Source organism: Rhipicephalus microplus, chromosome 6 (assembly GCF_043290135.1).
Source record: "Rhipicephalus microplus isolate Deutch F79 chromosome 6, USDA_Rmic, whole genome shotgun sequence".
NCBI lineage: Eukaryota > Metazoa > Arthropoda > Arachnida > Ixodida > Ixodidae > Rhipicephalus > Rhipicephalus microplus.
In genome coordinates, this window is record NC_134705.1 from 195,589,322 (window position 1) to 195,606,117 (window position 16,796).

The 16,796-nt window shown below is 43.7% G+C and overlaps 1 protein-coding gene across 1 annotated transcript in view; it reads left to right on the forward strand.

Annotated features, from left to right (window-relative positions):
* LOC119166823 (apoptosis-resistant E3 ubiquitin protein ligase 1) overlaps nucleotides 1-16,796 on the forward strand; it is an 89,193-nt gene that overhangs the window by 57,199 nt on the left and 15,198 nt on the right. Inside the window, exons 4-6 of the mRNA XM_075867447.1 lie at nucleotides 9,023-9,234; nucleotides 10,795-11,018; nucleotides 12,432-12,675. Coding sequence (XP_075723562.1) covers nucleotides 9,023-9,234; nucleotides 10,795-11,018; nucleotides 12,432-12,675 — 680 coding nt within the window. The remainder of the gene's footprint in view (nucleotides 1-9,022; nucleotides 9,235-10,794; nucleotides 11,019-12,431; nucleotides 12,676-16,796) is intronic.

Genomic DNA, 16,796 nt, shown 5'->3' on the forward strand with positions numbered 1-16,796 from the left:
ACTTGAGAAGCGATCGAGAGAAATGGGGGAGGAGCGTTGGGCTAGGAAGGTTTTCAGCTACTTGTACATGAAGAAAGTCGATACAAAATGGAGGAAGCGAACCAGGAAATTGACTTGCAAATACTCAGAAAACAGCAGGTGGCCAAACAAACAAAAAAAAACTATCGGTTAAGAAGAAAGTGAAGGAAACGGAGACTGACATGTGGAGAATTGGCATGATAAACAACTTCGCACTAGAGATCTGTCGAACTTTTAAGCAGGAAATTGCCAAGGAAGGGATCTATGATGATACCCGAGGTAGTTTTCTACTGTTTGAGGCCAGGACGGGAGTATTGCGAACCAAGACATATCGGGCCAAATACGAAGGGGTAGACACGGTATGTAGTGCATGTGGAGAGGAGGAGGAAACTGCCGAACACTTGATAATGTTCTGTGAAGGGCTTCACCCTATAGTTCAGGATGATGGCACAGAGTTTTTCAAAGCACTGGGGTTTGGGGGCAGGGAGGGCAAAATAGTCTTTAACTGGGTAGAATTAACTAGAAGAAGGTTGTCTGATTGGTGGCTAAAGTCAAGGCACGAGTGAAAATTGAACCCTTCACTGCAAAGTACCAGTCCTCAACTTTACTATTTAAAGGAAAAAAAAGATAAATCTAGTGGTTAGTTCACTAAATATTGACGCGTGTGTACTGGTGGACCAAATTCGCGCTGTACCGCGACAATACTGGGTAAACTGGTGTGCGCACAAAAAAACAGACAAACGACAGCAGAGAAGAGACAGGGACAAGCGCAGACTTTCAACTAAATTTAATTCTTCGTCAACCTTCAATTTACAGTCGCACAGAACATAGTCAAGTGGTCACGAGGACAGAACCTAATAGTTTACAACAGGCCACGCAAAAAATGACGCTCACTATCAAAAAGCGAAATGGATGTATCACTAACACAGGTATTGCCTCTAGCAGAAATATAAAACGCTTCCATCAGTTCCCGGGCTGTGGTATCAGCACTCCGACCCAAAATCCTAATCTCCGAGAAAATCGGTGAGCACGTGCAAGCTTTGCAATGCGCGGGCAAATGCGTAATCCCGTTATTCTTAAGTGACAGCTCATGTTCCCTTGCACGGTCGTTCACGCAACGCCCCGTATGACCCACGTAAAATTTCCCACAAGACAGCGGTATTTCGTAGACAACGCCCGTCGCACATTTCACATACACAAACGCGTGCTTCTTTCCGCAACCACCGGATCTCTTCACGCCAGGGAAGATACTGGGACAAAGTCCAGCCAACTTACGTGGGGCGGAGAACACGATCGGCACACCGTGTCTACTCGCTATCTTTTTGAGGTTGTGGGAAATGCGATGCATATAAGGCATCACCTCCGGACGCCACCTGCGACGCAGGCCAGGGTTCCCGCTGGAACGGACTGCTTTGGCATCACGCAGAAGCACTTCAGCGACTGCCGAGACTACCGTGCAAGGATACCCAGCGGCAATTAAACGCCGCACCTGATCATTAAAGCTTTCTTGCATTGCATGTGAGCATGACTTCTCAAGAGCGGACCGTAGACACAGTTTGGCAATCCCCCTTTTTACAAGTTTAGAATGCGCAGAATCATAGGACAAAAGGGCCTTCTGCGCACGGGGACAATAACGCCAACATAGGTGGTCATATAAAACGAGACGTAAATCTAAAAACTGCAACGAATTATCAGTAGGAAATTCATAGGTGAAGGTCAAGCCCTTACCGCACAGTTTAAATGCATTAAGAATAGCGTCAACAGAGTTGTCCAAAGAAGTAAAATGGGGTCTCTTTAAAAGAATTAAAAAATCGTCCACATACCTAAAAACTTTAACAACGCATCGCTTATCAAGAATGCTAACTAAACCCCGATCAACATCCGCCAAGAAAAAGTTGCATAAAACTGGCGCCACGCACGATCCAATACAAATACCTTCTCGCTGCAGATAAAAACCATCTTTAAATGAAACAAAGGTAGAACGAAGATAAAATTCTAGTAACGACATGAAATTCTCGACCGATAAGCCGGAAGCATTTTGAAAAGCTATGACTCCATTCGAATCAATGCAGGCACGAACAGACGCGAACAACTGCGCATGAGGAACGGAATAAAATAGATCCTCTACATCCACAGAAAACATAAAGTCCGTACAATTCTCGACCTGCAGAAACCGCACAACATCCTCTGAACTCTTTGTAGCGAAAGGATCCACAACTTTCAGCCCATTCAGTTCTTTGAGCAAGAACTGGCTAACTGAATGCTGCCATGAACCCTGCTCATTAACTATCGTTCGCAAAGGAACTCCAGGCTTGTGCGTCTTTGCAGTGAAGAAAACTTTGAGTGCATTACCTTTGCTTGTGCTAATATCTCTTGCCAACCGAACGAGTTCAAAGTCCTTGCACATGTTAACTGCTTTAGTTTTAACACGAACAGTACTGCTTTTAACAGAAACAAAGTTCTTAGAAATTGCCTTCATAGCCTTCTCAGCATACGAACCAGATCCTAGAACAACAAAACCGCCATCTTTATCCGCTTGAAGAAGGCATAGATCATTTTCTCTGAAATACTTCACCACCTGTTCTGTGGGATCCCGCCGCTGATGGCAGTTTGCCCTATGCACAGTCCTTGACAATGCGTCGACGCCCTCAAGCAAACAACGCACATACTGATCTTGAGGTGCTCTGGTTGCAACACGTCTGTTAAAAGCAAGCAATTCTTGAGGCGGCACAACTGGTTCATAGCTAAACTTGGGACCCTTCTTGAGGATGCGTTCCACGTGTTCCGGGATTTCCACATCATCTCCTAAGATGAGAACAGGTGACTCACCTCTTCGTTTGTCGGCTTTCTTTCGGATAACGTGAAGCACACTACTCAGGTAGGAGGCCCACCAAAACTCAACCATGCGAGCAGTGTACGCCCTCAGGGAACGCAACTCCACTTCTGCCTTCCAGGGCGGGTCATTAGCATAGCATAAGACACGCAGATAATCCTGGAGAAGCCGAGTTTGCCTCCAAAGTTCAGAGCGGATAAGACGACACACGCGATTGGCATGACCTGGCGTCGGTAACGCAAAACCGAACAGCCCCAAAACTTCTGCCGGTACCAGGCCTTTCCTTAAACAGAACGAAAGATATCTTGAACGGCAGGTAGTTGTGACAATGTGGCTCACCAAGAGATTGAAGGTTGACGACGAAGGAACGGACGAAACATTGAAGAAAGGGCCCGTTGTAGTAGAAATGTGGTTCAATAAAACTTGTAGCTGGGCGAGTTGGTTCATAATACTGGGTAAACTGGTGTGCGCACAAAAAAACAGACAAACGACAGCAGAGAAGAGACAGGGACAAGCGCAGACTTTCAACTAAATTTAATTCTTCGTCAACCTTCAATTTACAGTCGCACAGAACATAGTCAAGTGGTCACGAGGACAGAACCTAATAGTTTACAACAGGCCACGCAAAAAATGACGCTCACTATCAAAAAGCGAAATGGATGTATCACTAACACAGGTATTGCCTCTAGCAGAAATATAAAACGCTTCCATCAGTTCCCGGGCTGTGGTATCAGCACTCCGACCCAAAATCCTAATCTCCGAGAAAATCGGTGAGCACGTGCAAGCTTTGCAATGCGCGGGCAAATGCGTAATCCCGTTATTCTTAAGTGACAGCTCATGTTCCCTTGCAAAGCTTGCAAAGCTTGCACGTGCTCACCGATTTTCTCGGAGATTAGGATTTTGGGTCGGAGTGCTGATACCACAGCCCGGGAACTGATGGAAGCGTTTTATATTTCTGCTAGAGGCAATACCTGTGTTAGTGATACATCCATTTCGCTTTTTGATAGTGAGCGTCATTTTTTGCGTGGCCTGTTGTAAACTATTAGGTTCTGTCCTCGTGACCACTTGACTATGTTCTGTGCGACTGTAAATTGAAGGTTGACGAAGAATTAAATTTAGTTGAAAGTCTGCGCTTGTCCCTGTCTCTTCTCTGCTGTCGTTTGTCTGTTTTTTTGTGCGCACACCAGTTTACCCAGTATTATGAACCAACTCGCCCAGCTACAAGTTTTATTGAACCACATTTCTACTACAACGGGCCCTTTCTTCAATGTTTCGTCCGTTCCTTCGTCGTCAACCTTCAATCTCTTGGTGAGCCACATTGTCACAACTACCTGCCGTTCAAGATATCTTTCGTTCTGTTTAAGGAAAGGCCTGGTACCGGCAGAAGTTTTGGGGCTGTTCGGTTTTGCGTTACCGACGCCAGGTCATGCCAATCGCGTGTGTCGTCTTATCCGCTCTGAACTTTGGAGGCAAACTCGGCTTCTCCAGGATTATCTGCGTGTCTTATGCTATGCTAATGACCCGCCCTGGAAGGCAGAAGTGGAGTTGCGTTCCCTGAGGGCGTACACTGCTCGCATGGTTGAGTTTTGGTGGGCCTCCTACCTGAGTAGTGTGCTTCACGTTATCCGAAAGAAAGCCGACAAACGAAGAGGTGAGTCACCTGTTCTCATCTTAGGAGATGATGTGGAAATCCCGGAACACGTGGAACGCATCCTCAAGAAGGGTCCCAAGTTTAGCTATGAACCAGTTGTGCCGCCTCAAGAATTGCTTGCTTTTAACAGACGTGTTGCAACCAGAGCACCTCAAGATCAGTATGTGCGTTGTTTGCTTGAGGGCGTCGACGCATTGTCAAGGACTGTGCATAGGGCAAACTGCCATCAGCGGCGGGATCCCACAGAACAGGTGGTGAAGTATTTCAGAGAAAATGATCTATGCCTTCTTCAAGCGGATAAAGATGGCGGTTTTGTTGTTCTAGGATCTGGTTCGTATGCTGAGAAGGCTATGAAGGCAATTTCTAAGAACTTTGTTTCTGTTAAAAGCAGTACTGTTCGTGTTAAAACTAAAGCAGTTAACATGTGCAAGGACTTTGAACTCGTTCGGTTGGCAAGAGATATTAGCACAAGCAAAGGTAATGCACTCAAAGTTTTCTTCACTGCAAAGACGCACAAGCCTGGAGTTCCTTTGCGAACGATAGTTAATGAGCAGGGTTCATGGCAGCATTCAGTTAGCCAGTTCTTGCTCAAAGAACTGAATGGGCTGAAAGTTGTGGATCCTTTCGCTACAAAGAGTTCAGAGGATGTTGTGCGGTTTCTGCAGGTCGAGAATTGTACGGACTTTATGTTTTCTGTGGATGTAGAGGATCTATTTTATTCCGTTCCTCATGCGCAGTTGTTCGCGTCTGTTCGTGCCTGCATTGATTCGAATGGAGTCATAGCTTTTCAAAATGCTTCCGGCTTATCGGTCGAGAATTTCATGTCGTTACTAGAATTTTATCTTCGTTCTACCTTTGTTTCATTTAAAGATGGTTTTTATCTGCAGCGAGAAGGTATTTGTATTGGATCGTGCGTGGCGCCAGTTTTATGCAACTTTTTCTTGGCGGATGTTGATCGGGGTTTAGTTAGCATTCTTGATAAGCGATGCGTTGTTAAAGTTTTTAGGTATGTGGACGATTTTTTAATTCTTTTAAAGAGACCCCATTTTACTTCTTTGGACAACTCTGTTGACGCTATTCTTAATGCATTTAAACTGTGCGGTAAGGGCTTGACCTTCACCTATGAATTTCCTACTGATAATTCGTTGCAGTTTTTAGATTTACGTCTCGTTTTATATGACCACCTATGTTGGCGTTATTGTCCCCGTGCGCAGAAGGCCCTTTTGTCCTATGATTCTGCGCATTCTAAACTTGTAAAAAGGGGGATTGCCAAACTGTGTCTACGGTCCGCTCTTGAGAAGTCATGCTCACTTGCAATGCAAGAAAGCTTTAATGATCAGGTGCGGCGTTTAATTGCCGCTGGGTATCCTTGCACGGTAGTCTCGGCAGTCGCTGAAGTGCTTCTGCGTGATGCCAAAGCAGTCCGTTCCAGCGGGAACCCTGGCCTGCGTCGCAGGTGGCGTCCGGAGGTGATGCCTTATATGCATCGCATTTCCCACAACCTCAAAAAGATAGCGAGTAGACACGGTGTGCCGATCGTGTTCTCCGCCCCACGTAAGTTGGCTGGACTTTGTCCCAGAATCTTCCCTGGCGTGAAGAGATCCGGTGGTTGCGGAAAGAAGCACGCGTTTGTGTATGTGAAATGTGCGACGGGCGTTGTCTACGAAATACCGCTGTCTTGTGGGAAATTTTACGTGGGTCATACGGGGCGTTGCGTGAACGACCGTGCAAGGGAACATGAGCTGTCACTTAAGAATAACGGGATTACGCATTTGCCCGCGCATTGCAAAGCTTGCACGTGCTCACCGATTTTCTCGGAGATTAGGATTTTGGGTCGGAGTGCTGATACCACAGCCCGGGAACTGATGGAAGCGTTTTATATTTCTGCTAGAGGCAATACCTGTGTTAGTGATACATCCATTTCGCTTTTTGATAGTGAGCGTCATTTTTTGCGTGGCCTGTTGTAAACTATTAGGTTCTGTCCTCGTGACCACTTGACTATGTTCTGTGCGACTGTAAATTGAAGGTTGACGAAGAATTAAATTTAGTTGAAAGTCTGCGCTTGTCCCTGTCTCTTCTCTGCTGTCGTTTGTCTGTTTTTTTGTGCGCACACCAGTTTACCCAGTATTATGAACCAACTCGCCCAGCTACAAGTTTTATTGACCGCGACAATATTATGGCTAGGTGCCGTTAGCCGCCGCCCGATCAAAAGGGTACAGCCACATACATTCATCACCACTTACGATGAGGGCCCCCGCCATATTCCGAAAAAAAAAAACACCTCAATGTGCCAACAGGTTCAAACACGTCACAAAAATATCTCCTCGCTTCTCAACAAAGCACACCGCGGACGCTAGCGAAGAACTCGCCCTTGGCCTTCTCTACCCCTGCTCTAACAAAAGCTTGTACCGAACTGCGAAAACTGTCGTCCGATTTTCTAAGAGCCCCATGTTAGGCGCCAGTGTGGGGTCTAGAAATGGCGAGCGCCACCACCACGCTCTTGGAGTGAAAGGACACAGTAGACACGGTCGGAACAAACCAAACAACACACATTTATTAACTAATTTTAGAACGACGATATCGTCAGCCGAATTACTATAACATCGATCTTGATCAACACGCTAAGACATCCTTACACAATGTTTCAAAACATCACAAACACCATAACACCCCCAAGGCGGTGTCGCCAACGCTTGGCATACCACGAGGGCCTCCGATGCGCCGATGCGCAACCCGCGGTGCCATGCACCGGGGACCCACTCTAGAGACAACCGTTCGCAGCAACCGTCACGAGCAGAAGAGACTCGCTCAACTCTCTCGCCCGCCACCAAGGCTTGCCTTCCACCAGGGGTCACCGCCGGCGCTACCTCTCTACCAACCATGATTATGATAGTGGTGATCACCGCTCGCGAACACAACGCCACCTACCGCCCGGTAGTTGTAACCCGAAATGCGACGTTTGCGCGAGACACGTGCGCCACGCAGCCCAAACAACTTTACAGGGGGTGTCAGCACCCCCACATGGTGTAGTTGAGTTTCTTCTGGCTTTCTCTTATTTGGCAGTGATTGAGACACTGCACTCAGAGTTTTCTAAGTGTTTGCCAGCAGTGTTGAATTTGAAGATTACATATAACTTTCAAGAACATTAATGTGACACAGCTCAGTGATTGCATTTATTGTCTCCTAATATTTGCCACACCCTCTCCCACTTAGTATTTTCCCCTTAATTTTATCTGATAGTTAATAAACTGCAGTGGACACACCCATGTTATTACCAAAGTGTCAGAAAAACACCGACGTGCCAAAGACAGCGTCATCTACTCTAGAAGGGGGCCGCATCTGCCGCAAACATTGATTAATGAGCGACGAGATTCGAAGTTAGGGATAATCTATCGAGACTTGCACGTGTTGTAAACAAGTACAAGGAGAATGGATAAAAGAGAAGAGGATATCCCCATGGGATTTCTTTATATACGAGAGGGAAACTAATAAGAGAAATAGGGATACGCTAACACGGCGATAGGGTAGAGGCCATGGCAGGAAACTCAATCTAGCCTTCGCAGCTTTTCTTCTTTGCCACTAAGGCAGGGTCGTTTCTGCACTTCCTGGAGTTAATTGGGTCTTCCTTCTTCGACAGCAGAGGACAACAAAGGGGATAGCGAAAGGGGTCGGCGACCCCTGCATGCTTCGTTGATGTGTTGTGGCCTACTGGGCTGTGTCTTTTTTCTTGTCTTTCTGAAGCCAAAGATTATGCCTCGGTAATTTTGTGACCGTGTTGTGTGTGTGGTTTGAGACGATTGTCTCCTGATGGCTTATATTGTTACCGGACTAACATTACAAAAAACAATGTTACGTATATGAGGAGAGCATTTGGGAGTCTGTATGTTGTGCAGGTAGGGTCGTAGGAAGGATGGAGAATGCTCTATTAGAATGCTTTGCCTGGGTTTGTTCGTGCTTTGCCAATGACCGATTTTTTGTCTGTGCTGACATGTGATGTTTTTGTCACACCCCATGATGGGCTGCGGTATGAATGTATAAACAAAATAAAATAAATAAGTTTTTCATCTTTGTGTTTTGATTACTTTTTTTCTTCAAAGTATTTTTGTTGCTTTTGAAATGTTTTTAAAAATTTTTATGCGCCATTTTCTTAGATTGTATTTTCCCCTGTTATGCGGAGTCTCAATTTGTTTTTAGGATATCTTCACATTTAGAAAATGAGGACATTATCAGAAACATTTAGAAATCTCGTGAACCTTAAGGAATCTCTAATTTTAGATTTAACATGGTGCTTTTATTTTTACTGCTGCTGTATAGTACATACTATAGAGCGTGCATTTATGTATCTGTATCTACATGCATGTTTCTGCCCCCAAAAGAAGCTGCATCAAGATATGATATCTCACTTCTGGGAGTATCCTTTGTTACTAGTCCTGCTTATAACCATCATTATGCTGGCACATTATATTTTTTGTGTTTTTTTGCATTAACATTGAGGTTTCTCTTTTCCTTTGCAATTTCAGGAAAATCAGCAATATTCCGTCTGCAATCGAGAGCCTCGAGCAGCTGGCGCAACTGGTTCTGAGCGAAACCAAGACCAAGAGGCACGGCTGGAGTCCCGAAGTGGTGCACGCCGTGAGACAGCTGCCGAGCAGTCCTGCACAGCTTGGGGCGGTGACGGACCTCATCTGGGAGCTCGTCCTCATTGAGCAACAACAAAAGACATGGGCCTTTGGTGAGTGCGAACGTGTTAGTACTCAGAACACACTTCTATACTCGGTTACAACCTGAATAAAATGTGAGCTCCACCCGCAGATTCAGCCTGCACTTCGCCGGTGAGAAACACCTGTGCTAGCTGGCTTCCTCTCAAACTGCAACTGTTTTTTTTCTCAAGCCGCAAGTACTTTAACACTTAATATGTGGTACTATGCATAACAAACGTTAAAGTTTCATCACTACTATTAAAAAAATTACATCTGGCTTAGCCAACGTCATAGCAATGTCTGAACACCTCACAAAACTTACAAAGATTCCTACCTAAAACCAGTGAAACATGCACGCATGTCTGCATGGAAAAGCCAACTGTCTGAAACTCTTGAGAAGTTCTCGATGCCACAAAAATGAAATATTGTTTGCTATTAGATGCAGCATATATGAAAATTATCTGCGAGAGGGACTGTGGTTGCTGTGCTGGGAGATGTGTCTTCAGAGGTTATAATTGATCATAAGAATTCTGCGCTCCCGATTCGTTTGAATGTTGCTTTGCAGAATTATGTAGCAGTAATTTGCATATCCATACAGCATATGAATGTGATAACTTTATTTATGGTGGACTTTTGTTGAAGACGCCTGATATTATTGATGTTTAAATTGTACAAACCTAACCACACTTTTTCCCTCTCATAGTCATGTATAGGAACTGTGGATAAAAAATCTGCAGCTAGTTTCTTATTACTCAGTGTATGTACAGGAGTCCAAAGCCAATGTCGACGTGTGTGGCAATGTAGGCTTGTTGGTTTTGAGTCATGAACGAGGTACACAGACTAAAGAAAGCATGCAAGTTAGCTCGCATGCTGTGTACAGTCGCACTCAATATGAATGGCAACATGCAATCTGGGCTCAAAATAGCACCAACACTGCAAACCAGCACCTACTTAGAAAAAAATATATGAACTACAATCTCTCAATTAGCTCTACTTTCTTAACTAATTTAACATTTTGTTGTCATTGTTCATGCTTGGCATCTCTTCAACTGTAGCCACCGTTGTTGCAACTTGTATTGAGTGCTACTGTACATTTCTATTCTTGGCTGCTTTCTTATGTGTGCCTTGTCCATACTGAAACCTGATTGTTCGTGACCGGAACAGGAAGTTCACATCAGACGTATCATGTTTCCTGCCTTACGTTATGTGTCACATATTCAGCCACTGGTAGGTGTGGCATTCTGTATGGATGTTCCAGATGCCATAACATTTAAAGTGTGATGCACATATATGTGAAGAGCACAAAATGTAAAATGTCCTCTAGATGCGAGGTGAGGAGCTATCCTGCTCATGACGTCGACTTAAAGTGTGCATTTATTGGTGCAGTCTTGTGTGCATCTGCCTTTGAGCAGTAAATCCCGCACACTTCTAAAGTTCTATCTGACTATAGTTACTTGCATGTTTGGCACATGTAATGCGGCACAGCCGCGATCACTACTGAGTGTGACGCACGACAACTTCGTGACATCATCAATTGCTTGTCCCATAACAACACCTGCCGTGTCACCACAACCTCTGGACTGCGACTGCAGGTGCTGTGCTGGGCGTGTCCCTGGTGGCTTCTGTGCTGGTGGGCGTGGTCTCCCTCATGCTGGCGCCCTCGGGGCTGCTGTGTGACCAATCGGCTGCGGCCGCCGCGAAGCTCGGCTTCCTCAGTTACCTCACCGGGAAGTACCTCTCGCCGGCCAACTGCAAGGTCGAGTTCGACTGGAAGGAGCCACAGGTCGTTGGCAACACTCTCACATTCTTCATCAAGGTCTGTGGCTCTCATATTCACCAATAGAACTGGTTGCCTGTTAAGTCTGAGTTGTAATCAAGTAGGAAGGGGCAGGACATGTTGTGAAAAGTTGAAATAAACCGTGCTCTCCAACTGTGGTAGACTGGATTCTGAGAGAAGGCAAGCATAGGAAGGGGGAGCAAAAAGTTAGGTGGGCAGATGAGATTAAGAACTTTGCAAGGATAACGTAGCCATAGCAAGCACAGCATCGGTATCGGTCAAACATGGGAGAGGCCTTTATCCTGCAGTGGGTTTAGTGAGACTGATGGTGACGACGCTCATCACGCTGCACCGTTGTTACACACACGGCACATGACAGACACAGCCGCAGCTTAATCAACTTTGTTGTTGGGTGATTATTTGAAGGCTTGTGAATTTTAGGTGTGCGTACAATTATTTTTGAGACCAACACAAGTGTGCATCAAACAAAACAGAATATCCAGTCGCTATTTGAATGTTGAACAAACATTTTCGCCACTCAACTCATAGTCACGTCCTAGTACACATAGTTTTACCATTACATTGCTACATTTCTTCCTCCAGTTTTCTTATTGCGCCGTTACACTGTACGCGATTCTCAGTGCAAACCACGCCAACAGTGTTCGAGAAGCTTCAGGACTGCAGTAGATCATTTTGTTGAGATTACGCCAACTTTGTGAGCATTTCAGGTTATTGCTGCTAGCGATAACGCTAGAATGTTCGATGGCGAGCGTATAAATGCCATCATGCTTCGCCGCTTGTCCGTTGATTGGCGGTCGACGCTGCAATCGCCGCTATTAGTGCAAGTGTGCTACTGTAACCCAACTTTCCGTTTACCGGGCACAGGTTCGCCCAAATAAACAGTTTGATCTGACCATCCAGTCTCCTGCCTTCAGCCACGTCACGACCCCGTGACAATATTCTCATGTACATAGCTCCTGAAAGAATGTGAATGATTGTTGTATAGCCAATAACATCTAGATCTCTAAGTAACGCAGCTGGCTTCACTTGTTCACTTGTTTACAGCCTGTTTACGATAAACACATTCTCTTCGACATGCACAACATTATGGTAGCGTTGCTTACCCTGCCGTTCGAATGGCATCCTCCAAGTAGTACCTTCTTGATATCCAAAAGATCTGAGTCAAGCTGCTTTGAGAAACATGTCTATGTGTACCATACAGATTAAAAGATAATGGTGGTTTACTATCAGTAAATGGTACGTCCGTAGTGATAATGCATCAGGTAGCGTTTTTGTATTATTGTTTTTCATTTCTGTCAAGTGCAGATTATTTTATCTGCTAAGCTTTTTCTTAGAGCTGAAGAATTCGATGACTTGACTGCAGTCATAATTTTTCTGTTGCATTTTCTTTATTTTGTAATCCAGATGCACCGTATTTTTCTATTCTTGCAGTTCTTTCAATGCAACGGGCGCAGCTATCCGATTTGCGACGAAGATCCACTTCTAGTCGAAATTGTCGCTGGCAATGGCGCTCACAAGGTGGCGTGCAGCGTCGAGCTGGGTGGCACAGACCCGAACCTGGCCAATCAAGCCAGAGTGCAGTTCACAGTGCGCCGCGCCGGTCTCTGCCATGTGTCGGTCCTCATTGGCATGGTACACGTGCGGGGTTCGCCATTTGTCAAGAACTTCCTTCCAGGTGAGCCTGTGATTCTTTGACCTGTACTGCTTCTTTCAAACAATCTTGCTCTTTTATGAAGAAAAAATGGCTTCCAGTGTGAGAGCATTGTATGCACCCTCAAAGAGCCCCTCACCAGGTTTGACAATTTTGAGCTGACGAGCACAATGTATACTTAAGGCGTTCATGATCAGGTCTGCCAAAATATGCAACGCTACGCACTGTGGAAAAGGGTAAAATTTCAAGATGAACGCTGCTTGCTTTTCCTTTCAAGGGTGTGTGCCTAAAGAATCAGGGCATGCCATATACGTAGGAATTGCCCTAGGTAGACGGTAGTGCTGTAACGTTGGTCGTCTACATAGACGACTGTGCTCTGACGTCCCCAACAGTAGCACGTGACAGGGCAAAAATTATTTCACACATGTGTAGTTTTTGTAATTTGTTGCTTGAATAGATGAATAAAACTTGAGTTAAACTATGAAACTCAAAAAAGAAATGTGTGCATTTTTTTCATTTCTTGCCGTGAATTGCAAGGAAATGCAGGGCTATGTGCCTGCTTTTTGCATGCGTTTGTTTTCCCGCAGCCACGGTGCCTGCGGTTTGCGCATAGAGCAGACGCCAGTTCTTTAAATGAAATTAATAGTCCTGCACGTTCAAGTACTCAATATGCTAATCTATTCCATATCTAAACCAGCATTTTCAAACGAGCAAGCATTGAGGCATCCATCCAGCAGAAACAGGCAGTAGACCACAAAATAACGCTGGTCAGCAAAATAACACTGTTCATATTTATTTATTATTTATTTATTTACAGATACTGCAATCACCTTTGGTGATTTTAGCAGGGTGGTACATGAAGTTAGTCATGAACAAATGGCAAGTACAATGTCATATAATATATACAGGTTATACAATGTCTATAGGGCAAATACAAACTTCAACTGGCAATATCATACAATAAAAAATAGAAGACTACATATCCTCGGAAGTCAGGCTTACTCGCAAACGTCATGTGCATGTGGCTGTTTGCTCGCATGGTGGAAAGGATAGGGAAGAGATTTGGCTTGCGAAGGCTACGCGGCATCAGGAGCAAGGGTTTTGAGCTTGCCTCCTCTCATTGTGGTTTTGCACCGCTTTAAAATACTGGTTTTCTCTGCTCGTAATGAACCAACTGAAAAAATTCTTATGGCGTAATGCTCTTCTTTCAACACACAACTGCCAGTGTCTAACTAGAATTTGTTATGGGGCCCTTTATGGTGACATGGGTCTTCAAATTTTTAAAATTTTTAAAACAATTGAGTGGAAACTTTCCGAGTTTTTGCGTATTTGTGAACAAATTTTAAAAGGACACTAAACGCAACTATTAAGTTGATGTTGATTATTGAAATATCGGTCCAGAAACCTCTTGGTGTTACTTTTGTGCCAGTACTTCTTTTGAAATAAAATCACATTTTGGTGGTCTGCATTGGGTTAGAGCACTTCAAGTTGCCTGCGTCAAAAGCGGAACGTGTCACGTCACTGTTGTTGTGCACAATGTTGCCCGGCTTTACATTGTGGCTGCCGACACTAGTAACAGCAGAACGAAAGTAGCGGGAGCCACAGCATCAACAATGGTCAATGAACAATAACCTGCCATTGGCTCCAAGATGGCAGACATGTTTTGGTTCAACTGGGCCCCGCTATATGGCACCACCAGTCCAGTTTAACCAACTGAAAATTGGACTTTTTAACCACTCACACCATTCCCCATAGTAACATTTGGCGGTTGATTTTTCCATTAATCAAACAGAAACGAACAAGCAGCATTTTATTACGTCTCTCGATACATGGAAGGTTATTTATTTAATGCAGCTAGTTCGATTACTAGTTATTAGTTGCAGGCGGTATGTTTGACGTAATAGGGTTCATTTTGCAAATGTCCTATCGTAGTGCATGTGTTCTCATGCTTTTACCTTAATTTCTCGGTAAGTAGGGCACTGCTGTTGATAATATTGTCATTTTAGATGTTGTCATACATTGGGCTTTCACTTTGACATAAATTGTTATTTGCTTTAGTGTCCCTTTAAATTCATAATTATTTTTCTTGTATATTATGCCTTCCTTAACATGTCAGACACTTATATGCTTTTTAGGAGCAAGAGTTTTCTTAAACTGAGAAAGTCACCAAGTAAATAAGCATATCAGAATTACCTGGAATGTGAACTGAAGGCAACACAACAAGAACGAATTTTCTAAACCCATCATAACTTACAATATGGACATTCGTGAATGAGCGCATTTCATGAATGCGTGCATGAGATTTCTGTGACAAATTATCAACATACCAGAACTTTTGTTTAAATATGCTTAGAATATCCATTCATGTTTTCTTGTTTACAGTTTTCATTCCAGATTATTCCAATATGCTTGTTTATATTGTAACTTTCTCAGTCTAGGCAAACTGTAGTGCCTAAAATGGCACATGGAATAGATGACATATTAAGAACTACATACTGTTCTATAAAAATAAAAGTACATCTAAAATTATCACACAAATGCGTGTGAATTCAGCGGGTTAGATCCAAATCGATGAAAAATTTGAGAAAGCTTTTCTAGCATAGTGTCCTAAAGCAAAAATTTAGGCACATCCATTCAGTAAACAGTGTTGCTACCTGATGGTAAGAAAACTAGAAAATTACCAGCTGAAGGCTTCGGGTATTGATATCATGGCGACTTTGTCATGTAATGTCTTCGAGGTCACATGTGACATGATGATCACATGATCATGGCGTCATCACGTAACAAAGTTCTGACGCCATAACAACGTCTTGCAACTGCATCATCACACGATGCCATCATATCATAGCGCCATCATATGATGCTCCGTGGTAACGTGATGTCACAACATCAATGTTAGCTCCTAAGTGTTCATGCTTTTGAATTCAGTTCAAGTAAAAAGACCTAGGTGGCTGTGCAACTTTCTTTAGGGGTCTTTTATTGCTGAAATTTTATTTTATGTTTACGTGTTCATGTTCATGACAATCAGATGACAAAGATCTGTTGACAAAGCCAGGTTATTTCTTTTAAAAAGCACAAAGTTTGAAAATGAAACATATCCTAAATTGAGGAATAATTTCGCTTCCATGAGCAAGTTACCTGACCGCTATACCAATATACACCAGTCGTGTGGCATGTAAGAACTCATTAAGCTGGAAAGTGCTGAAAAAAAAGTAAAATCATTATAATCAAATAGATTGCATTGAATTTTTTAAATGTAAACATCACCATTAAGTCACAATATGAAGTGTTAGTGTTCATTTTTTTTTACTTTTGCACTTTAAGGACCACAATATATATAAGAAATGAGTAATAATCGTGCATATAGTCAATGATAGTCATTGTACCAGTCATAAATTCAGTAAATATGTCACTGATGAGCAACTTGATAAACAATTAAAAAGTTAATGAATACCTCATTCAGTGGCAGTCTTGTTTATAGTAAATTTAGTAACCTAATTATTGATAAATATATAGTAGGCTAATGAGTACTAATGTCACCTTATAAGTACTATGTAATTCAGATAATCAGTTTTTAAAGACGATAGTCTTTCTTGGGAACCTTCGACGAAACAATTTGGTCTGTCTGTCTGTACATTTGTCTGTTTGTTCGTTCTAACGATACCTCAAACGGCACTAAATGGCCAACCCCATCCGCAGCACCCACCAATATTGCTCAAGGTTTAGCGTTCACAGTTGTGCGATTGTCAATTAAAAAGCAATTATTGCGCATATTTGAGGTGCCATTACAGCACTTCGAAGTATTGTATGTCTGCCTTTATACTACAAAAGGCACACACAAGTAACTCTAAGGAATGTAGCGTTTAATCGCGCTGCGCTGACAGTGCAACGCGATGCTCAAAAAGGTGTTTCGAACGCTTTGCTATGACGTCACAGTGGTGGCAGCTGCCGGTCGCTTTGCGTTCTACACCTTATCACCTCCGAGACTGGCGCGCATCTTTCTCCGCAGTCGCGCACACCTTCGTTTTCGAAGATAACTGCCAGGTGGCGCTCGTGTATAACGTGCCTAGATGTGCTTGTTCGCCTCCGTTACACGCTTGAGGCATTTTAACGCAGCGCCTTCAGAATACGATTCACCGATTTTC